At 36.1% G+C, this 18,593-nt stretch overlaps 2 protein-coding genes across 2 annotated transcripts in view; both read right to left on the reverse strand.

The window, feature by feature from the left end:
- Positions 1-1,598, reverse strand: part of fam20ca (FAM20C golgi associated secretory pathway kinase a) — a 54,374-nt gene extending 52,776 nt beyond the window's left edge. Inside the window, exons 1-2 of the mRNA XM_016519616.1 lie at positions 1,561-1,598; positions 1,351-1,429 (exon numbers count right to left, since the gene is read on the reverse strand). Coding sequence (XP_016375102.1) covers positions 1,351-1,427 — 77 coding nt within the window. The 5' untranslated portion in view covers positions 1,428-1,429; positions 1,561-1,598. The remainder of the gene's footprint in view (positions 1-1,350; positions 1,430-1,560) is intronic.
- Positions 1,599-2,851: 1,253 nt separating this feature from the next.
- LOC107713952 (extracellular serine/threonine protein kinase FAM20C-like) lies at positions 2,852-12,234 on the reverse strand. Its single transcript, XM_016519617.1, has 3 exons — positions 11,070-12,234; positions 7,213-7,394; positions 2,852-2,935 (listed from the first exon to the last, which is right to left on the reverse strand). Exons 1-3 carry the CDS (start codon positions 11,633-11,635, stop codon positions 2,853-2,855), a joined length of 831 nt encoding a protein of 276 aa, XP_016375103.1. The 5' UTR covers positions 11,636-12,234; the 3' UTR covers position 2,852.
- Between the last annotated feature and the right edge of the window lie 6,359 nt (positions 12,235-18,593).

Here is an 18,593-nt window from a genome sequence, read left to right on the forward strand (position 1 = left end):
ATATTTTGAAGAATGTTGGTAACCAAAAGTGTATTTTGAAGAATGCTGGCAACGAAAAATATATTTTGAAGAATGTTGGTAACCAAAAGCATATTTTAAAGAATGTTGGTAACCAAAAGTGTATTTTGAAGAATGCTGGCAACGAAAAAGATATTTTGAAGAATGTTGGTAACCAAAACTGTATTTTAAAGGATGTTTGTAAGCAAAAAAAAAGAACAATGTTGGCAGCCAAACGTGTATTTTGATGATTGTTGGTAACAAAAAGTGTATTTTGAAGAATGCGTGTAACCAAAAAGATATTTTTAAGAATGTTGGTAACCAAAAGTGTATTTTGAAGAATGCTGGCAACGAAAAAGATATTTTGAAGAATGTTGGTAACCAAAACTATATTTTAAAGGATGTTTGTAAGCAAAAAAAAAGAAGAATGTTGGCAGCCAAACGTGTATTTTGATGATTGTTGGTAACAAAAAGTGTATTTTGAAGAATGCGTGTAACCAAAAAGATATTTTTAAGAATGTTGGTAACCAAAAGTGTATTTTGAAGAATGCTGGCAACGAAAAAGATATTTTGAAGAATGTTGGTAACCAAAACTGTATTTTAAAGGATGTTTGTAAGCAAAAAAAAAGAACAATGTTGGCAGCCAAACGTGTATTTTGATGATTGTTGGTAACAAAAAGTGTATTTTGAAGAATGCGTGTAACCAAAAAGATATTTTTAAGAATGTTGGTAACCAAAAGTGTATTTTGAAGAATGCTGGCAACGAAAAAGATATTTTGAAGAATGCTGGTAACCAAAAGTGTATTTTTAAGAATGTTGGAAACCAAAAATATGTTTTTGAAGAATTTTGGTAAACAAACATTTTTGGGGCCCAATGACTTCCATGGTAGTTTTCTCCATCAAAGGGACCTGAAACTGTTTGGTTATCAACATTCTTCAAAATACACTTTTGGTTACCAACATTCTTTAAAATATCTTCTTTTTGTTCCACAGAAGAAACAAAGTCATACAGGAGTAAATGATGATAGAATTTTCATTTTTGGGTGAACTATTCTTTTAAGGCCTATAAGTTAGAAAATTGATGAGTCAGAATTATTTGTGCATTATTTCTTGACCCCATTCTATTTTTAACACACTTTTCATATTTTACACATGCAGAAAGACTGCATATGCAGACAACATTAATCTTGGGCAACATCCAACAGCAGAACAACATGGTTTTGTTGAAACACAAAAGGTTAGTTCACACCTCTTAAATACACTTAGCATGAACGTATGCAGAGGAAATTCTGAAAAACTGGTTCTCCTTTGGGTTTGCATTGATGAAAAACGAAATACTGCAATATAACTTACTTCATAGGTTTGAACAGGGCTTGTCCGTAGTTCTGGAATGACATGATGAGCTTCAGTTGAGTGCCACCTGACTTCATTGCTGTGAAGGGAACATAATTGCTTTAACAACAGCCGACCAGCTTTCTAAAAACAAGACAATATGCACACGCACCCACACAAACTAACACAATCTTCTCTTCCAGCATTCATGCTAAATAGCTTTTAACTTACACAAGCATGTATTAGCTGTGATGTTTTGCAGTCTTGTAAACAGCAGTGGTGATCTCTTTCAGAGTGCATTTTGTCAGACTGTCAGCAAATCTCATGAATACATGCAGATTCCCATGAGTAGCTATGCAACCATCTGCTGTTCATGAGAGTCAAAGAGTTCAATGGTTGAAATATCAGTAACGAGTTATGGTGCACATTTGTGAGTTACAGCAGTATGGCCGTCTCAGGGTACTTCAAATGAAGTGTCAGTGGCGTGACACTCATTTTTTTCGTAATTCATTATAGTTATTATAGGTAAAACAATTTTTTTATAATTCATTATAGTTATTATAGGTAAAGCTAAAACAGTATTAAAAAGAAATTTTCATTACTAGAAATAAACAACAAAAAAAGCTCAAAAGTATTTTATTTCAGATAGTTCCCAAGCAGTGTTGCCAAGTCTGCGGTTTTTCCGCGGAATTGGGCTACTTTCACACTGTTGCCGCGGGTTGTAAAAGTAACTTTCCCCAACACTGTATATATATGAATATTATGGTAAAATGCATATTAATTTTTTGGGAAAAAAAGGGGGGATTGTCTGAGTACCACATCTTCATAAGCATGGAAAGCTTCCTCACAGTGACCTAAGAACTGCAGGTATTAAACAGCCCCTGATATCCCTTCAAAGGAAGGTAAACAGACTTTCATAAGAATGGACATATGGGCGTTTCATCACAAATGAAGTCCTTCCTGGTAACCAAAAGTGTATTTTTAAGAATGTTGGAAACCAAAAATATGTTTTTGAAGAATTTTGGTAAACAAACATTTTTGGGGCCCAATGACTTCCATGGTAGTTTTCTCCATCAAAGGGACCTGAAACTGTTTGGTTATCAACATTCTTCAAAATACACTTTTGGTTACCAACATTCTTTAAAATATCTTCTTTTTGTTCCACAGAAGAAACAAAGTCATACAGGAGTAAATGATGATAGAATTTTCATTTTTGGGTGAACTATTCTTTTAAGGCCTATAAGTTAGAAAATTGATGAGTCAGAATTATTTGTGCATTATTTCTTGACCCCATTCTATTTTTAACACACTTTTCATATTTTACACATGCAGAAAGACTGCATATGCAGACAACATTAATCTTGGGCAACATCCAACAGCAGAACAACATGGTTTTGTTGAAACACAAAAGGTTAGTTCACACCTCTTAAATACACTTAGCATGAACGTATGCAGAGGAAATTCTGAAAAACTGGTTCTCCTTTGGGTTTGCATTGATGAAAAACGAAATACTGCAATATAACTTACTTCATAGGTTTGAACAGGGCTTGTCCGTAGTTCTGGAATGACATGATGAGCTTCAGTTGAGTGCCACCTGACTTCATTGCTGTGAAGGGAACATAATTGCTTTAACAACAGCCGACCAGCTTTCTAAAAACAAGACAATATGCACACGCACCCACACAAACTAACACAATCTTCTCTTCCAGCATTCATGCTAAATAGCTTTTGCTCTAACTTACACAAGCATGTATTAGCTGTGATGTTTTGCAGTCTTGTAAACAGCAGTGGTGATCTCTTAGTGCATTTTGTCAGACTGTCAGCAAATCTCATGAATACATGCAGATTCCCATGAGTAGCTATGCAACCATCTGCTGTTCATGAGAGTCAAAGTGTTAAATGGTTGAAATATCAGTAACGAGTTATGGTGCACATTTGTGAGTTACAGCAGTATGGTCGTCTCAGGGTACTTCAAATGAAGTGTCAGTGGCGTGACACTCATTTTTTTTAAATCTGTCCTGTTTTTGCTAAATGTTTCCAGCAAAACTATTTTAGAGTCATTTTTAAAGCACTGCAATCACAACAGAGTAATTTACCAAGTGCTAAATTTATAACCTTAATTAATTAATCCTAATATGACTAAAATTACCTCCAGCAAAGTGCTATTTATTTCAGAGGCTGCATTGAACCACACTGTGTGTCTTATTGAACTCATTAGTTGAGCAGAGACACGTCAGTTGGAACAAAGCCATAATGGCGTAGCTCTTAGTGTTATTATCTGGTGTATCTGGGTCTACACATACACAAATAAGTATTGTTAAACTGCTTTAATCCCTGGAGAACTGCTCTGTTTATTTGATTAAATCTGCCCTGTTTTTGCTAAATGTTTCCAGCAAAACTATTTTAGAGTCATTTTTAAAGCACTGCAATCACAACAGAGTAATTTACCAAGTGCTACATTTATAACCTTAATTAATTAATCCTAATATGACTAAAATTACCTCCAGCAAAGTGCTATTTATTTCAGAGGCTGCATTGAACCACACTGTAAAAAAATAAACAAAGGCAATTCTTACTGTACCATAGGGGGTCAAGAGTGATATTTTTAAAATGTTAAATATCTTCTCCTGCTTTATGAAAAGTGAATATATTTGAATGTACTAAATTACAACTTTATCATTAAAAATGTGTAATCACAAATATATATTTTAATACGCCAGTACACTTTAACCATATTTCAAAGACGACAGAGGTAATTATGAAATTACATATGAAGTCCTACTTAAGTGGGTCAAAGAAGCACACAAGTTCAGCTAATTGCTTTTAATATAAATTTAAACTATAATAAATTTTCATTTAATTGCAAATAACATGCAATTAAGTGTCAGAGAACATTACATTCAGTTTGCACATAAGAATATATTATTAAAGTATATAATTTTACTGTACTGCAAAAAAAGCTACTGCAGATAAAATTGAAATCAATGTGAAATAAATTAAAATTATCCTTTTCTTCTGTACAATTCATACATTTGTCTTCATGATCTCTCTTCAAATAACTTGATATACCTCTGAAAATTACTTTTTTTTTTTTCTTTTTACACGTAATCTCATAATCTTTACAGTGGGTGCTTTTGCAAATGAGGAATCTGTTTAGAGTTGTTTTTAAATCCAGGTTAACCCTAAAAACAAACCAAAATCAACAAGACTTAACTACTCTCAACAAAATCCAACAAGCCATTTCTTTCTCACAGGAACTACCGAGATAGTTGTGAATGTTGACGATGACGGCGTCATTTCACTGAATTTTGAGTGCTCTAACCTCACCGCTGACTCCAAATTCGTCTGGTCCAAGAACTACATGGAAATGACAGAACCTGAACGCATGACCTTAGAGACCAAGGGTAACAAGTAAGTATCTATGGGCGAATGAGTTTTGTTAAATTACTAATTATCAAATTTAAAATTATGGCTTAAAGGGTTAGTCGAACCAAAAATGAAAATGTTGTTCCAAACCCATAAGACGTTTATTCATCAGAAAATACTTTTTAAAGGAATAGTTCACCCAAAAATGAAAATTTGCTGATACTTTACTCCCCCTCAGGCCATCCAAGATGTACAGTCATGTGAAAAAGAAAGGGCACCCTATTGAATTCCCTGGCTTTCCATATCAGGACGTAATAAAATAATAAAAATCTGGTCCTTAGCAGGTCTTAAAATCTGGAAAATAAAACTTCAGATGAACAACAACACATGACATATCACACCGTGTCATTATTTATGTAACAAAAACTAGGCCAAAATGGAAAAGCCATGGGTGACAGATCCACTTTTAGATCATGGCTCAAATATGCTTGCTTGACTTCTGTTTGTTAATAGACTTTTAATGGATGGACAACGAGATAATATTAATAATATCTTCATTTTTGTTTTAAAGATGAGGGATTGAAAAGACATGAGTTTGAGTAAATGTTTTGTCTTTTTGTTTTTGGTTCAAATGTCCCTTCAAACCAACTTGTGTACCTTCTGATCAATCAGTCTTGGGTAGAACATTTAAAAAATATATTATTTATTAATGTAGCAAACAATTTCAGCACATTTCCAGAGCTATAACTACAAAAAAAAAAAAGTTGGTTACACTTTATTTCGATAGTCCACTTTAGACATTCTATTAACTATAAGTAACTTTGTAACTATATGTCAACTACATGTCAACTAATTCTCAGAGTAGACTGTTAGGGTAGGTTTAGGGTTAGTAGAATAAGTTGACAAAGAAAGTGTTAGAAGATATTAAGCAGACAGTCTACTAATACTCTACTAACTGCTAGTTGACATGTAGTTGCAAAGTTACTTACTGTTAATAGAATGTCTAAAGTGGACTATCGAAATAAAGTGTTACCAAATGACTTGCTGTCAGCTTTATTAAATAATATTTTGAATTCAAATAAATCCAGTTCATTTAGATGTTACCACGTGAAGCACAGGGCATGTGAGGTTTGTAGTTATAGTTTCTGAAATCAGAGACTGTTTTATAAGAGCATCACAATACAGACGTCTCAAACTGCACAGGACTGGAAAAAATAAGTCGCTTAAGATCTTCAGGTGGACTTTCAGAGTCTAATGGAGGAAGAGTAGTTGTCAATCACACTCTCTCTTGGGAATAAAAGGATGTGTGCGTGTGCCGCTTCTGCAATCATTCTGCCTACAGAAATAGGTCCTGATGTTCACTAGCCATCTCAAGTGCCTGAATGCATGCACACATAAACATGTCTATACAGATCATTCCGTACACCTCACGAGCTTCTAAATAAAACACTTCCAAATGGCACTTTCCAGAATAAGGGACAAAATAGGGTCTGAAACTCTTACCCCTGGTTTCACAGGCAAGGCTTAAGCCTAGTCCTAGACTAAAATGTAAATCTGAACTGTTTCAACTGAAAGAAACTTGCACCGACTGATCTTAAAACATGTCAGTGCCTTTGTTTTGTCTTAAGATGCACACCAGTAATGCTTTTTTCTAAGGCATGTTTATAAAAATTACTTAAATGTCCTAATTCAGTGGTTCTCAAACTGGGGGTCGTGGCCCCCTGGGGGCCTCAAGATGGATATAGGGGGGCCACGGATTTTGTGGCGTTTTATGAAATATAGAAATTTATCATATATTTTGTGCAATCAAACATCAGAAAAATAAGGACACCAACCAAAATAATTGATGTTAAAGCATTGTATAATTGAATATGTTTTTGGTTTAATTAAATGTTGTTGTTTTTTTTTTTCAGATTATAAGTCTTCATTGGGACATTTACCAATACAGATTTGTATGATCCAGATTTGTATGATTGTATGATTTTCTAAATTCTAAATTTTCTACACACAATTGGTAACAGGGTTGGAGATTTAGCCAAGTTATAAATAAGTAGGGGCTAACTAGTTTGGGACAAAATGTTGGTTTATAGTTCACAGATAAATTCAATTCATTTGTTTTAACCTGGCAAAATTTGAATACACTTTTAACTTTTAATGTGTTTTTAAAATAACCTGTTTTCAAGTCATATCAATCTTATGTTAGATAGTAATTTATGTAACATATAACATCTAACTACTACTAAAAATGTGATTTGTGCATCTAATGCTTTTAAAAAGTAATTGGCAAATATTCTCAAATAATCCCGGTTTCCCTATTCTTCATCCACACGCCCATCTAGCCTCCACAATTCATTGTACAGTAATTCAACCACAATTACACTTTGCACACCATTGACCTAGTTGGCTCATGTCATTCCTACAACGACTCTAAACCATTTGGCAATAATTGGTTTTGGGATGGCAGCACAGGGCCTAGATGTTCTATTAAACAGGAGCAGGTCCTGGAGCCGAACTCACCTACACTGGTGATCTTCTGGGAGACCAGGTCCTTCAGCAGGGCACCGATGACGGGGTTGTGTCTGGAGTAGAGCTCGTATCGGTTAATCCCGATGTGGAAGCGGAGCCAGTTGGGATATGACTCACCAGTGGCCTCCCCTGCCGGACTGTCCTCCTCCTCCTCCGCGTTCCCCTCGTTATGCCTACCGATAAAGGATGGTGGAGGACATTAGTCACTACCAACCAAGCGGCAACCTCCTGCTCTCTCTCGTGAAACCAACACAGAAGTGACTAAAACTGCAATTCATCGACTGGCCGCTAGAGGCTGGCTCCAAAAGGGAGTCAGTCCCATAGACTCCCCATGTTAAAACGCCCAACTTTACAGCAGAAAAAAATATGTTTACAGCCTGGTACAAAAAGTGGTTTTGGTCTATATAGCTAATTTAGCCCTTCATGACAACTGTGAGGGGGGTGAATTTTTTTTATAACTCATCCGTTTAAATTATATTAAGCCTTAAAGTTCTGCATAATTAAGGGCGTGGCCACTTGAGTGACAGGTGGATTGCCGCTGCTGTCACCACCGTCGAGCTAAGTGGGCGTGGTTTCAGCAACTAGCTCCCGCCTCTTTGCCCATTTTCGATTGTATGGGAGTGACGCGCTGCCAAGATGCCGACGCCAGGCTCCGCCTACTTTAGGCTTCAAAAACGCTCTTCGGAAACCTACGGGTGACGTCACGGACACTACGTCCATGTTTTTATACAGTCTATGCTACCAACACACATGCTGCCTGACAACAGGAAACCTCAAACTTTGACGAAATCTTGATACATTTATAATTTAATTTACTTTAATATAATACTATACAGTTGTAAGTTAGACAAACTAGCAGGACATTGATTAATTTCTGTATTATTACTAGGCCCAGGTCGATTCTGTACACATTTTCCACTGATTTGTGGGGGAATCTGTGCAATGGATTTAAACATGATAAAACAAAACTGAAATGACTCAGTTTTCATTTGTAGCTGAAAGCAAAATCAAAGAAGTCAAAATTACCCTTTTGAAAAGGTAGTACACTTTTAGTATATTACGGAAATAATATACTTTAAAATAAAATGTGAACTGAGTGTAATGTTTTCAGACACTTAACTGCAAGTTACTTACAATTACATGAAAATGTATTATAGTCGAAATCTCTATTAAATGCAATTGGTCGAACTTAGGAATACTTCACCTAAGTCTTTCTAGTTAATTTCAAAATGATTTCTATTGTAAATAGATCTGCAGTGTACTAGTGAATGTACCACGCGCATTCATAGTAAACTAAAATACACTTTAATGTCATTTCTATTGAAACTTGTCATGTATTTAAATATAATTGTAATTACAGCTATAATGATGAAGCTGCAATTTAGTACATTTAAATATCAAACACATACTAGTTAAAATTATAATCAAGTACTTTACATGTGCTTTATCATGTTAGCAATTTAAATAAATATACTTCATAAAACAAGACAAAAGATGATTAAAACAATGATTTAAAATGCACTTTAAAGTAAAACTTTTAATTTGACATTATTACACAGTGCACTTTTTTAAAACGGTGTTAAAATCAGCACTCTCTTTTTAAGTACACTTAAGTAACCTTTTCTTTTAATGCTATTATTTAATTAATATGCTTCAAAATTCAGCTCCATTTGAGTTAAAATTACGCTACATTTATCTAAAAAGCAGTATTTTATTTCATGTATTTAAATTGTTTTACATTTTATTTATTTAAATTGTATTAAACTAGACGCAATGAATTCCATTACTGAATTCAATCATGTAGTACAGCTTGAGGACTGTTCAAAACATTTAAATGAAGGTGAGCATGTTTGAATGTGTCAGAAAATACTGTGGTGACCGTGGACTGACTGAATGCATCAGCTGTACTACATTCCCCTGAGGCCCCTGACCTGAACACACAAGCATGAGTTCAGTCTATTAAAGGGGTCATATGATGCGATTTCAAGTTTTCCTTTCTCTTTGGAGTGTTACAAGCTGATTGTGCATAGATAAGATCCCTGAAGTTGCAAAGACTAAAGTCTCAAAACCAAAGAGATATTCTTTATCAAAGTTAAGACTCTGCCACGCCCCCCTAAAACGGCTCGTTCTAACACACCCCACATGTCTACGTCACGATGTGGGAAGATTTGCATAACGCCGCCCAAATGTTCACGCAAAGAAAGAAAGCGTGGTTTCAGTAACCGCAGTTAGTGATGAAGCAGCATGTCAGGGAGAAAATAATGATCTTTAAAAAAGCATCATATGACCCCTTTAAAACATTGTGTCCCATCAAAACATGAAAAGGAATATTAAACAGTAATCTGACAGCATCTGGATGACAAAGCTTGTCACATGCATTTTCAGTGATCTGCAAAACACTGTTAAAAAGGCCTTTTAACTCAACTACTCATGTTTAGTTCATCTGGATCTTGATTCGGATCAGAGGCATGGTTAAAAGGCATGTTTAGTTAATTCAGGCATGGTTAAAGGCAGTGAGAATAAGCTATCCCTGGAGCACGGGTGAAGAACAAAAAGAGAGGACACAGTAGCAAACAAAGGGCATGACACCAACAAAACCCCCCTCAGCTTAATGCATCTGACAGCTCTGAAGAAAACAACACATCACACCAGAGGAACATAGACGAGTCCTAGCAGCAAAGCTTTTAACACTCACGATGAGTCAAAAGCACCCAAGCCACAGTATCATGTCTTTCCAAAGCACATGCCCTCTTATTTTTACCTCTAGATTTAAAAATACGTGTACTTCTCTCCTAAATTATTGCTTTTAATCTCTATTTCCATTGAGAATCTGACTTTATTATGATTATTACTGACTCAGAATGAGACAATTATGACCCCTGTGATGTGAAACATTTTTTTCTTAGCTCTGTTTCTAGTTTGTGCAGTCCTTAATTTCCCTGGTACTTTGGGATAAACACATTTTCATCAGTCTTCTGTATAGGCACACACTGTAGGTTCTTGACTATACTAAACTATACCGGGGCATGTCGTCACAAATATGATCTACTATCTAAAGTGAAAAAAGTAATTCTCCACAGGATAGAGTATTTAACTTATTTCCCAGCTGAATTTAAACAGGAAACCACAAAATACAAAACAATTCATGAAACGGTACAAACTGTCCCAATTATCTTAATATGACATTTGTGTTTAAAAAAAACAACATACAAAACCCACTGCAAGAGAAAACTCATATTTTGTTTAATTGGATTTTTATAAATCTCATAGTTGTGACAACAACTAGAACCAGTCTCCATTCATATTTTAATTATGCAAATAACTGGGATATTAAAAAAAATCATTTCACTTGCAAAACAATATTTATGGCTTTTAAAGTAGCACTTTCAATTCTTCTTTCCCTGCTGCTTTGGGATAAAATATGAGCAATCACCTTCAATGCTTTTCTTTATCTTTATATCTCGTTGGAACAAGTTGTCACATTATTATTATTTTTTTTTTAAAGTTGGGAATGTTTCTCAGCACAGGTTTATTTTTTCAAACTTATTGTGTTATACTGTAGACTTTGTCAACAAACAAAACCTTGTGAACCATTTAGCAAGGCATGCTGTCACACTAGACTATATGTGGTTGTCTCAATGGAACCTGCAGTTTATTGACACTGATTTTAGAAAAACATCTTTGTTTGAAATATGAAATCTTCTCCAAAGTAGCCTAATATAAGTCATGTTCAACATCACCCGATAGCACCCGGTCCTTTATAATTACGCACATAACCGGGACTCCAAAGCTCATTTTTAAACATACAAACAGTATGTGTTTTACGCCAGGTTTAAAGAAGCACTTGCCATTCTTGTTGCCTGGCAGCTTTGGGGTAGAATCTGACATCACTGTTGAGGTTGAACAAGCTGTCATCTTCAGAGAGATGAGGCAGGTCCGGCTTATAGAGGGGATGCTCATAGAGCGCCTTCAGTCTGGAGGAACCCTGGCCAGCTCTCTGCTTCTGTCCGCTCGCTGCATCTCTCATCAAACCTCTCTCCTCCGAGCCCAGCTGCAGCTGTCTCACTCTCTTTTCAGACTCGGCTCTCTCCGTCACCTTCTCCAGTGAGTGCGAAGTGAGGTTGGAGTTGGGTTCATTGCTGAAATCCTGCAGTAATCTCAAAGAGTGTTTATTAGGCCAGCCCGGTTCGGAGGCGGCGGCTCTGGGGCGCTGTTTGGCCCAGGATCGCGGCTCCTCGCCCGGTGTGTGAGCGCAGGAGCAGCCGCCTCCACCTCCAGCGCTGGAGCTCGAGCCCGCCGCGCGCTTCTCCAGCTTGGGTAACAGGTCTATCATGATGTGCATGGTGCAGGCGACGAGAAACACCATTAAAATCAACACGCGAAATTTACGGAAGAGGATCATAATTATATACATAAAGCACTTGCCACAATACGACACAGGTTATAATAAAGAGACTCAGGGGCGCATGTGGTGTCCAACTGTAATCCTCGCTATGATGGGAGATCCATGTTCAAATAGGTGCGAAAATCTTCTTCTGCATCCTGCTGTTTCCAGATGTATCAAGGAAGATTTATTTTCGGCATAGTTGCGTTTTTTGTTTTCAGGTGAGGTTCAGATGTCCTGTCGCATCCTTACAGGTTCATGATAAAGCGCATGTCCCGGTAAATAATGACAAAACACGAGGAAATCGCCGTTGTGACTTCTCAAGAACCGCACGGATATCGGACCAGCAGTGCCGTGTGTGGATATCTTCAGTATGTGAAGAGGGAGATAAAGTGCATTAGTTCTTCACGAGGAGCAGCCAGTGACAGGTGTAGATGTATCAGTGCCCTGAGAGTTAAATATTGGGATCCTGCCTCTCCTCGTCAGCGCATTCAGATTGGCTGAGTGCATGAGACTCAAGGAAGAGCGACTCAAAGATATTCGGCTTGGAATGTCAGTGCAGTTCTCTCATGTGAAGACAGAGGGCGCATGCGCATTAGACCGACGTTATTAGTGATAGGTAGCAGTAACACTATTCTCATTAATGCAAAACTATTATATACATCAGTAGATACTATATGCATTTTGAAAAACAATAAAATGAAAATCATGTCATTTATTGGGATTATTACTTTGTTTTAAGGATTATTATTGACTCAAAGCAAGCAGATGAAAAATGATGTCTCAAAATTAATTAAAGTTTAACATAGAGCCTTGGGGGGTGTGAGAAAATGTTCTATTTTTATTAAATCTGATTTAAATGTTAAATTTAGAAAAAAAATAATGGGGGGAAAAAGTCTATGCACTTATGCCAGAAACAATAGGTGACTGTTCTTGAACCTCACGTTTTGAGCTCCAGGAAATGTTTGCAAATATGTGAGTTAAAATCAAGAAAGTAATTTCAATCGACCTCATTATGGAATTTTCTGTTTGAATTACTGTATCGAAGTCTGCAGACCTCTGCTAATATCACAACAAATGTGACCCTGGAGCACAAAACCAGTCAATTTTTCGAAGTGGAGATTTATACAAATAAGCTTTCCATTGATGTATGGTTTGTTATGATAGGACAATATTTGGCTGAGATATAACTATTAGAATATCTGGAATCTGAGGGTGCAAAAAAATCTAAATATTGAGAAAATCATCTTTAAAGTTGTTCAAATGAAGTTCTTAGCAATGCATATTACTAATCAAAAATTAAGTTTTGATATATTTATGGTAGGAAATTTACAAAATATCTTCATGGAACACGATCTTTACTTAATATCCTAATGATTTTTGGCATAAAAGAAAAATCGATAATTTTGACCCATACAATGTATTGTTGGCTATTGCTACAAATATACCCCAGCGACTTAAGACTGCTTTTGTGCTTCAGGGTCACAAATATGTTTGGTGTGCGCACGTAGAACTCAGTGTTATGTGTTATAAGTCCTGCTATACGTGTATATGTGTTATACCCTAATATTTCCTAGATCTGCTGTTGAAGTATTGGCTGGAATAACAGCCAAAATAGTTTTGCAGAAAAACACGTGTGGGTGTTTCTTCAACTACTTTATAAAAACTAACAGTTTGTTATAAAGGTCACATTAAAACGGAAAAAAAAACTGAATTTTTTACATAATGTAGGGGAGAAATGATTATGGTTTCAGAAAACACTCTTGTAAACAGAACACCATCTCTAAACTGTAGTAATATCCTATACAGTTCTCAGTGGGAAAATATGAAAAGACTCACAGATTACATAAGAGGAGTGCTGTGTGTAAGTGTTATAGTTTTGTATGTATTCTCGGTTGACACTCTGTCATGCCAGTGCAGTCTGAGCTCATCTTAGAGGATAAAACTCCTAATTTTCCTATATATAGAACACTTTTATGAATGCAGCATGAGAGTAAAATAAATCAGGGCTATTTGTAGGCCAGGACCCCTTTGTTCAACTGCTACATGTCTTTAAATGAACGTTTCCATATTTCCAACGTCCTCCTTAATGTAAGCCAATTGCAGCTCCTTTTCAAGATATAACAAAGGATCTGGAGCAGTAAAGATGTTATCCTTTCTGCTTCTATCCTTCGCGTTTATGCCCATCTGATGTGATCCGGGAAATCTGAGAGCTTGTAAGAACACGCCATTGTGTTTATTATGAATCAGACAGTAGAGTGCTTCATTAATAGCTGGCCAAAGGGAGTGTAACAAAAGGAGAGCACCTTTTGTCCTTCTCATCTTTTGACATCATCTCCTCATCATAACCTGCATATTAAACACGTTAACCATGTAGACCATGGCTTGTGATATTGTCCATGTTGTGAAGCTTTCAGTTGGTGAGTCACAAGCCAAAATTGGGCCAGAGGTCCGTTCTGTTTAGACAGAAGGAAAACAACAACAAAAACAATGCTTCGTGTAAATAATAAAATGCAACTAATCATATTAATATCATTAGGATAGAAAAGGAATAGTTCATCCAAAAATGAAAATAGACTGGAAATGTACTTTTTGTAGTTTTTGAAGTTTGTTTCTTCATCTGAACAGATTTGGAGAAATTTAGCATTACGTCACTTGCTGACCAATGGATCCTCTGCAGTGAATGGGTGCCGTCAGACTTAGAGTCTTAACAGCTGATGTAAGCATCACAATAACTTTGATTGTTTTTAACCTCAAACCATCGCATCCAACTAAAAATAATGCATAAAATTGCTTTTTCCAGTGAAAGTTTAGTGAAAGTCATCTTGTCTGAATCAGGAGAGAAATTTGCACAGATCAAGCAATGTTTACAAGTTAAAACAGTTTCTAAACAAATATGTCATTTGCATTTTGATGTGAGACAACATCAGGGACTTTTTCACAGGAGAGTGATTATTATGGATTATGAACTTAAAATTGAAAAGGTAAATTAAATTACACTTAAATTTTAAAAGACACAGCTTTTTATGTTACAAGATGTGGATTATTGTGATGTTTTTATCAGCTAGTTGGACTCTCATTCTGACGGCACCCATTCACTGCAGAGCATCCATTGGTGAGCAAGTAAAAACTCAATACTTTCAGGACACTTTTTTATTCATTTATTTTTTTTATGATAAACAATTTTAGTACTTTTCCAAAGTAAATCCTGGGTCCTGAAGCGCAATAACATGATAAGCACTGCTTAAAAGCACAAAGGTGCTACCTTCTTTGTGACTGAGCTGGGAAAAAAAAAAATGATGAAATTAATTCCAGTGTCTCGCAACAGTTTGAAGGCAAACAAAGTGTCAGCATTTCACAACTCTGCCTCAAATTGATTAACATTCCTTTTTGTCAAGATTATTCATGGCAGCGCATTTTTCAGTGCAGGCTAAAATACAGTGTTGGGGGGGGGTGTACCGGCCTAAATAAAGCATTGTAATCATCCTAGCTGTTGCAACACGATTTCATTACCTCTCAAACTGGTCTGTGAAAAACGCAAACACACGCATTTCCTTGAAGCCTCCGACAAGGAACATGAACGTTTTTTGTAAACCCGGAATGCTGATGAGCCAGTCGGATGAGCTTGTTGGCAGAATTGACCATTTTTATTTGATATAAGCTCATGGATATCTTTTATATTCTGGGTTTGGATGGCAGAATCTGGTCCCTGTGATGCCCAAAAGAGCAATGTAAAGTCATCCATCACTACATTCTTGACATAAAGTAGTATTAAAAGAGGCACAATGTCATTCATTTAGATTCATATACCAGTTTGATGGGAGCAAAAGGGGTTTCTACAACTTAAAATCCCGCGAGTAAAATAAAACAGGTTTTCTGACGAGATAACTAGAAAATGTGAGTAGCGCTTGCCTAAGCAAACAAGCCACCGCCACTATGCTGGAGTGCTGTGGGTGGTTGTCAGAATGCTGTAGTAATGTGGTTTCTTAGCTTGTTAGCGTGGTTTCTAGCATGTCGCTATGTTAGGATTGCTAGAATGTTCCGTGTGGTTGCTAGGGAAGAGCTACAAGATTGATAAGAAGATCTGAGTGGCTTTAGCGTATTGCTAGCATGATTTAGATGGCTGCTTGTGCAACGGTTTGTGGATGCTAAGGTATTCTTGGTAGTTTCTTACCGGCAAAAGTAAAAAAAAAGGCCTTTTCCATGTGTTTATGATATTCTCTTCTTTTGATATGGCTAGAATCCCCTCTTCAGTGTAAGGTACGGTCACAAAATTTCGGCAGTTAGGAATCTACACGATATTTGCCTTAAGCCTGGAATACACTACAGGAGTTTTGCCCAGATTTTTGCCCCAATTTACAGTTTGGACGAGTCAATGCTATTTGCCAAAAAACAGCCCTTACAGTGGGTACGGAAAGTATTCAGACCCCCTTAAATTTTTCACTCTTTGTTATATTGCAGCCATTTGCTAAAATCATTTAAGTTAATTTTTTTTCCTCATTAATGTACACACAGCACCCCATATTGACAGAAAAACACAGAATTGTTGACATTTTTGCAGATTTATTAAAAAAGAAAAACTAAAATATCACATGGTCCTAAGTATTCAGACACTTTGCTCAGTATTTAGTAGAAGCACCCTTTTGATCTAATACAGCCATGAGTCTTTTTAGGAAAGATGCACGACTCGTTTCAATGATTCAGAGTCGACTCTTTCTTTTGAGAGACAATAACTTTATACACGGTGCACTTTCAGATTTAAAACTTTGCAGGATGTTTTCATTCACTTAGAGCTGTGCTACACACTGCATGAAAGCTAATTTTCAAAAATCCATAATAGGGGCACTTTAAAATATGAAACACGTATATTGTGAATGATTGTTAATCATAAGAAATATATGTTTCCATGTGTGTATATACTGCATATTCAATATATTTATACACATGCCATACCATACCTCATCACATCTACATCTATATATTATAAAGTGTATTACTGAATATAAAATTACATACATTGTGATAAGTAAATATATTGTCACATATTTTTCAATATATGAAAGCGGCAAGTTCTTATGTATTGTTCAATATATTGCTATTGCTATTGCTAAAATTGATCATTCATATATTAGGAACTACATTTTCTTTGTGTAAGTGTACTGTATTATGGGCACAGACACTGAGTTTCTAGCTTCAGACTATGATTCCGTCTAGTCGGAGGATATCAAACATGTTTAACATTTTGAGCTGATTTTGATGCACATATTTTGTTTCCTTTGCCATGCATCTCCTAGTAATGAGGCGCATGTTTCCGTGTGAGTTTTTTTGTGTTCAGAATGACTTGAAAGTCGTGTGTAATCTTTACTCTTTTAGTTTATGATGCCCAGTTTTTCTCTGTAATCATTTACAAAGTCAACAAGTGTATGCTGTCTAGTGTTTTTGTGTAGTGTATTCCAGCTTTTAGAAAGCAACTGAGACTAATTCTTACTTTGATGCCCACATGCTATGATTCAGCACTATAAAGACTTCCTGAGTCACTGAGTGGTGTATGCTCAATGGAAAGATGATGGTTTACACAGCGGGTCTGTTCAACAATTAGTCATCTAACTTTTAAAATCCAATCCAGAATGCATAACTCCCACTTTTGTTTTGCATTGTATCTTAAAGACTATTTTATGCATGCCAGTAAGCGTTTTATATAGATGAGGTCAACGTGGTGAAACTTCTTCCATTGGCCTCCTCAGCTATGCTTTTCCCAGGATGATGTCAGAGTGTCATATTTATAAGTTGTTGTTGCTGAAGGTTGATGACCTTTGGTCTTCTACAATGGGTGTGAGCTCAGACGTGGTGTGTTCGAGCTAGAGGAGAGGTGGCTGATTGTTGGCATTGATCCGAGGTGGACTCTTTGCCAAGTCTGGGAGGTATTTCAAGAATGGATTGTTCCTCCTCCAGGAGAAGAAAACTGGAATGTGGGAATAAAACTTTGAAGAGGGCTGGTGTCATTGGATCAATGTGTATTCAGGATTCCACACCATCCAGGTCCAGCTTGGTCTACTTCAGAAGAACTCTCAGTATCTCTGTCAGTTTTTATAGTCCCTCACAGGGTTTCGGTGACTGACATCCAGACTGTTTAGATGCATGTCCCTGAGTAAAATGCAGCATTGTGAGATGGATAATTGAATTTCTCTCATGTTTTTGTGGCAGTGTTCCCAGCAGTATATATACAGTGGGTACGGAAAGTATTCAGACCCCCTTAAATTTTTCACTCTTTGTTATATTGCAGCCATTTGCTAAAATCATTTAAGTTAATTTTTTCCCCTCATTAATGTACACACAGCACCCCATATTGACAGAAAAACACAGAATTGTTGACATTTTTGCAGATTAATTAAAAAAGAAAAACTGAAATATCACATGGTCCGAAGTATTCAGACCCTTTGCTGTGACACTCATATATTTAACTCAGGTGCTGTCCATTTCTTCTGATCATCCTTGAGATGGTTCTACACCTTCATTTGAGTCAAGCTGTGTTTGATTATACTGATTGGACCTGATTAGGAAAGCCACACACCTGTCTATATAAGACCATACAGCTCTGAGTACATGTACAGTAAATGAACATACTTTCCAGGAGGCCAACAAAACACTAAAAATGTTTTTTTATTGGTCTCATGAAATATTCTAATTTGTTGAGATAGTGAATTGGTGTTTTTTTGTTAAATGTGAGCCAAAATCATCACAATTAAAAGAACCAAAGACTTAAACTACTTCAGTCTGTGTGCATTGAATTGATTTAATAGTACGTATACTACAAATATGCATAATAAAGTTTATTGTTTTATTCTATTTTTTTAATTTAATTAAATTTTCTGGTAAATCTCAATATGCTTGCTATTGGCAACTTTGTATATGTACGTATACTACAAATATGCATAATAAAGTTTATTGTTTTATTCTATTTTTTTAATTTAATTAAATTTTCTGGTAA

The sequence above is a fragment of the Sinocyclocheilus rhinocerous genome, unplaced genomic scaffold (assembly GCF_001515625.1).
Source record: "Sinocyclocheilus rhinocerous isolate Xijiao unplaced genomic scaffold, SAMN03320098_v1.1 scaffold1140, whole genome shotgun sequence".
NCBI classification, from domain to species: domain Eukaryota; kingdom Metazoa; phylum Chordata; class Actinopteri; order Cypriniformes; family Cyprinidae; genus Sinocyclocheilus; species Sinocyclocheilus rhinocerous.

Excerpts from the sequence above, each read along its gene's own strand:
- LOC107713952 (XM_016519617.1), bottom strand. The coding sequence starts at position 11,635 with ATGTATATAATTATGATCCTCTTCCGTAAATTTCGCGTGTTGATTTTA. Across the intron at positions 7,395-11,069 it reads GCTGCCAGGCAACAAGAATG|GCATAACGAGGGGAACGCGG; the intron begins GCAAGTGCTTCT and ends CTTTATCGGTAG. Across the intron at positions 2,936-7,212 it reads CCAGAAGATCACCAGTGTAG|CAATGAAGTCAGGTGGCACT; the intron begins GTGAGTTCGGCT and ends TTCCCTTCACAG.